This window comes from Rutidosis leptorrhynchoides, chromosome 3 (assembly GCF_046630445.1).
Source record: "Rutidosis leptorrhynchoides isolate AG116_Rl617_1_P2 chromosome 3, CSIRO_AGI_Rlap_v1, whole genome shotgun sequence".
Taxonomy (NCBI): Eukaryota; Viridiplantae; Streptophyta; class Magnoliopsida; order Asterales; family Asteraceae; genus Rutidosis; species Rutidosis leptorrhynchoides.
In genome coordinates, this window is record NC_092335.1 from 23,556,399 (window position 1) to 23,561,160 (window position 4,762).

At 35.2% G+C, this 4,762-nt stretch overlaps 1 protein-coding gene across 1 annotated transcript; it reads right to left on the minus strand.

Moving 5' to 3' along the window:
* Positions 1-333: 333 nt before the first annotated feature.
* LOC139899771 (leucine-rich repeat extensin-like protein 6) lies at positions 334-1,479 on the minus strand. The gene has a single exon (XM_071882606.1). It carries the CDS (start codon positions 1,477-1,479, stop codon positions 334-336), a length of 1,146 nt encoding a protein of 381 aa, XP_071738707.1.
* Positions 1,480-4,762: the final 3,283 nt, after the last annotated feature.

The following is a 4,762-nucleotide window of genomic DNA, read 5'->3' on the forward strand; positions in this document are numbered from 1 at the left end:
TGAAGCATTAAATTATATAGAAAGTATAAGAATCAAACAACTATTAAACCATATTTCAACCATAAAAAGGGAGGTCACAAAAATTGTTGTCTATGTACTTTAACGAAATTAAGTAATCACCGTCGAATTGAAACTATAATTTTAAAAGAATTTATTAAGTTAATTAAATGTTAAAACAATGAGAAGATGTAACATATCCACATCAACATATCTCACACGACATTAATTCCAACTTTCATATCTATATATTTATATGTTCCAATAAACAATTCAACATTCGTTTTTTTTTTTTTTTTCATTACTGTATGTATGTATATTGTATTTTTATTCAATTCAATATTTTGCTGGTGGCGTGTATGGGTGATGACCATGCGGTGGCAGCCATCCCTTAGCAGGTGGCGGAGGTACCAGAGGAGCTCCACAACGGCCACAATTCACCGGACGTGAATAAAACGCTTTGCACTCCGGCACCTTTTGCTGTGCCGGCCTATCCGGAATACAATTTTGCCGATCATCTTTGTCCGCTAACTTCAAACAAATCTTGGGCTCACCACAAAAGTAATTATCTGAGTACGTAAAGTTCTCCAACTTCGGTAACGAACAAATACTAGACGGAATCTCACCTGAAAACTTGTTGTGGGCTACATTTAGTTGTTCCAAGCTCTTCATTTCTCCTATACTTTCCGGCAACATTCCAACGAGTGAGTTATAACTCACGTCGAAAACGGTTAACTTCTTTAATGATCCTATATCGGGCGTTAAGCAACCACTTAAGCTCGTATTGGATAGAATAATCTCGTTTAATGTATCGCCCATTTTCTTTATGCTTGAAGGCAAACACCCTTTGATGTTATTAGCAAACACCAAGACCGAAACGGGAGAGTTTCCTATGTTTTTCGGAATACTAGAATCGAAAAGGTTGTTATTGATGAAAATTGCGTCGAGTTTAAGATCGTATAGTTTTGAAGGTACGTCGCCTTTGAATTGATTAAAGCGGATATCTAGAAATTTAAGAGAAGGAAGTGAAAGCACGACTAAGGGGAAACTACCCGAAAAGTGGTTGTTACTTATATCAAGCTCGTACAGAAGACCTAGTTTATCAAAAGACTTTGGCACCGTTCCACAAAACTTGTTAGAGTTGATGTGGAATAGCGCTAGATCGGTGAGTAACCCTAGGTCTTCTGGTAGAGACCCTGATATGTTTCCGTGATTAAGGTCAATACCAGCAACTGTCGTGATGTATTTATCGTCTAAAGAAGGTGCACAAAACACGCCCGTATAGTTACAAACGTTATAGCCATACCAATTAGAGGTGAAGCCTTGAGGGTCCGAGGTTATCGAATGTTTCCATGCTTGGAGGGCAAAATAGGCTTTTTGAAGTCTAGGGTTTGGGGGAGATGGTGCTTGATGAGAAAGGGTCGTGAAGAATGAGAGGAGAACAATGTAGGTGAATATTTGGGATGAGGATATAATGGTCATTTTTGGGAATATATTTTGATTTTTAATGAAGAGGAATGCAAGTAAGGTGTTGTATTTAAATGGAATTTAGGATTGTGTTGGTGAAACCCAATTGAAGGTGGTTGGGACATCGTTTGATTGTGACAATAATACATACAACTACACTCCGTGAGTATTAGTTTATAAACTATGAATTGAACAGATAAAACTATTGAATGTGTGTATAGAGTATAAACCAAAAAACTAGTGATTTATGGGACAGTAAATAAATAAGGTAGAGAAAGTTATACTATACGTTTTGAGCCTAAGTATTTGAGAAAGGAAATAAAGATAAATAGAGGATAAGGGTATTTACGTTGACAAGGTAGATAGGAAGACTTTGCGTCTAGATAAAATGAACCGCAAGGTGCCTCCAACGCCGGTTAATTGGTTCTCTTGGTCTCTTTTGCGTTATTAGTTTTGTTGTTTGTTTGTTGTTGTATTGTCGTAGGCTTTATTGTTGATATGGTTTGGTCTCGGTTGGTTTTGGATGACACTTTTTGTTTAGGCGCGTGTCAAGATAGCTTGCTTTTAACCCCAAGAGGTGGCTTGGTGGTAAGATGCTTGGAAAGTTTCAAAGGGACCCAAGTTCAATCGCCACCTGCTACACTTTGGGGGGTTTGCCTTTAAAAAAAAGAAAGAAAAAAAAAAGATAGCTTGCTTTTGTTTAGTTAGATCTTAGTATTTTACTATTTTCAAGTCTTTTTGATCACGGTTTGGATTAATCGGTTCTCGGGAGTCATTATTTATTGATGAAGACATCATGTATCGTTATTTTAAAAAATGATGATGAAAAAATATAAGATAGAAATGAAATATTATACGTATAAACTTGTCAATGTTTTGACTTCCCCTCGAGTTAATATAATAAATATTTGATATTTGACATACGGCAGGAAATCGTCTTAGATCAAGGGTTTGTTTGGATGAAACTAGTTGGAGCTGAAACTTGTAACTGGAGCTGTAGCTTATTGCCTAGAGCTGTAGCTTATTTTTGAAGTTAGTAGCTGGAGCTTATTATTTTTTATGAGTGTTTGGTAAACTAGCTAGAACTTATTATTTCAATTCATAAGCTCTATCTTTTTTCATAAGTTACTATTAGTAGCTTCTTTTTAAAAGCTTATGATTTTCATAAACTCTAACTTTTATGTCTACCAAACATAGTTAAGATTCGGAGCTTATTAAAATCATAAGTTCAAGTTCATATAAGCTCTTATAAGTTCCTCTAAACTGGTACGCCAAAGACACCCCAAATCTTAAGCAAATAAAGTTCTTATCAATTCTGAAAAAATGAAAATATCACTATATAAATGTGTGGTTAATTTACAAGAACCAAGTGAATAATAGTTAAATACGATCAATGTTAAATTGTTATAGAAAATGATCATTTGTGCCGTTGTGCATATGTAAATGCCGCAGCACATTAAACATGTGTGATAAAGGCGCTCGTATGGAATCTAGAACATGCGCATGAATATAAGGCGTTGGATAATGAATTATGAACACTATATATAGGAGTGTAGTAACCTCATTTTGGGGTTAGATTCGGTTATAAGTGATAGTCAATTATATATTGACGGTACAAATGTTAAAATTGTACTCACATAAGTATTGATTGAGTAATCGCACGGATTGTTATGAATGGGACATGGTAATTATACATTTTGATATAATGATCTCAAAATGATAATCATAAGTTCCTTAAATTATAACAACAATCTCAACACTTTTATGCCCTCAAATTTGGTTTGAATCACTATGGTTAGATTGGATCAACTAACAAGCATTCATGAATAAATAATGATAGTCATGATAATTTATAAGAATTAACAGATTATAATGAGTTTGTATTGATCAGTTTATATTATTGAGCTTGAATTGATACAATCTTACAGTTTATTGCATTTGCTAAGTGTGCTTATATGCACATACTATACAACGGCTAATTCTACTTTGGAGTTTGGCTCCATTACACTTTTTGGAACCACTCTATGAAAAAGGAAATATGCTGTTTGGTGGGATCCTTTGTATCTGTTGAAAGAGCAGACATAAGTCACCTTGTGATCTTCTATTCTAGGAAATGATGAGAAGAACTTTCTCTGATCCTAAAGTTAAAATACCACATATGATAATGTGGTCCTTGTAGCTGTATTCTAACACTCCCCCTCAAGTTGAATAGTGGGGTTTCCAATATTCAACTTGCTAAGAACTTCAGTGAAGAGTCTTCCATTGACTGATTTGGTGAGGATGTCGGCTAGTTGATCTTCTGATCTGATTGATGGAAGAGAAATGATTTCAGCATCTAACTTCTCTCTGATAAAGTGTCGATCGATTTCAATATGTTTGGTTCGGTCATGTTGAACCGGGTTCTCTGAAATGGCAATGGCTGCTTCATTGTCGCATAAGATTTGAATAGCTTCTTTTGGAGGGAATCCTATTTCTGTTAAGAGTTTTCGAATCCATAATGCCTCCACTACTCCCTTTGTGATACCTCTAAATTCTGATTCAGCACTTGATAGGGACACGACCTTTTGTTTCTTACTTTTCCACGCAACTAAGTTTCCTCCAATTATTGTGAAGAAACCGGAAGTTGATCGTCTATCTCCTTTTTCTCCAGCCCAACTTGCATCCGTATAAATTTGTGTTTCAAGGTGCCCATTCTTTTTGAATACAACTCCATGATCCGCTGTTTTCTTCAAATATCTGATGATTCTCATTACAGCTTCCATATGGTGAACCTGTGGTTGATGCATGAATTGACTCACAACTCCAACTGCATGTGCTATATCAGGTCGAGTGTAAGCAAGATAGATGAGTTTCCCCACCATCCTTTGGTATTGCCCTTTATCAGCAAGATCAGTTTCATCTTCCATATATAGCTTCTGGTTTGGAATCATTGGAGTATCAGCTGGTTTGCAGTCAATCATACCTGTTTCTGCAAGAAAATCAAGAACATACTTCTTTTGACAGATAAATATTCCCTGTTGGGATCGTAATACCTCAATCCCCAAAAAATACTTAAGTCTGCCCAAGTCTTTCATTTCAAATTCTTTAAATAAGTTCATTTTTAAGTTAGAAATTTCCTCTTTATCATTTCCGGTTATTATCATATCATCAACATAAATGATTAAGCATGTAATTAAATTTCCTTTTCGTTTAAAAAAGAGAGTATGATCCGAGTTGCTTTGTTTAAAATTATATTTTTTCATGAATAATGTAAATCTCCCAAACCAAGCCCGTGGTGATTGTTTTAGCCCATATAAAG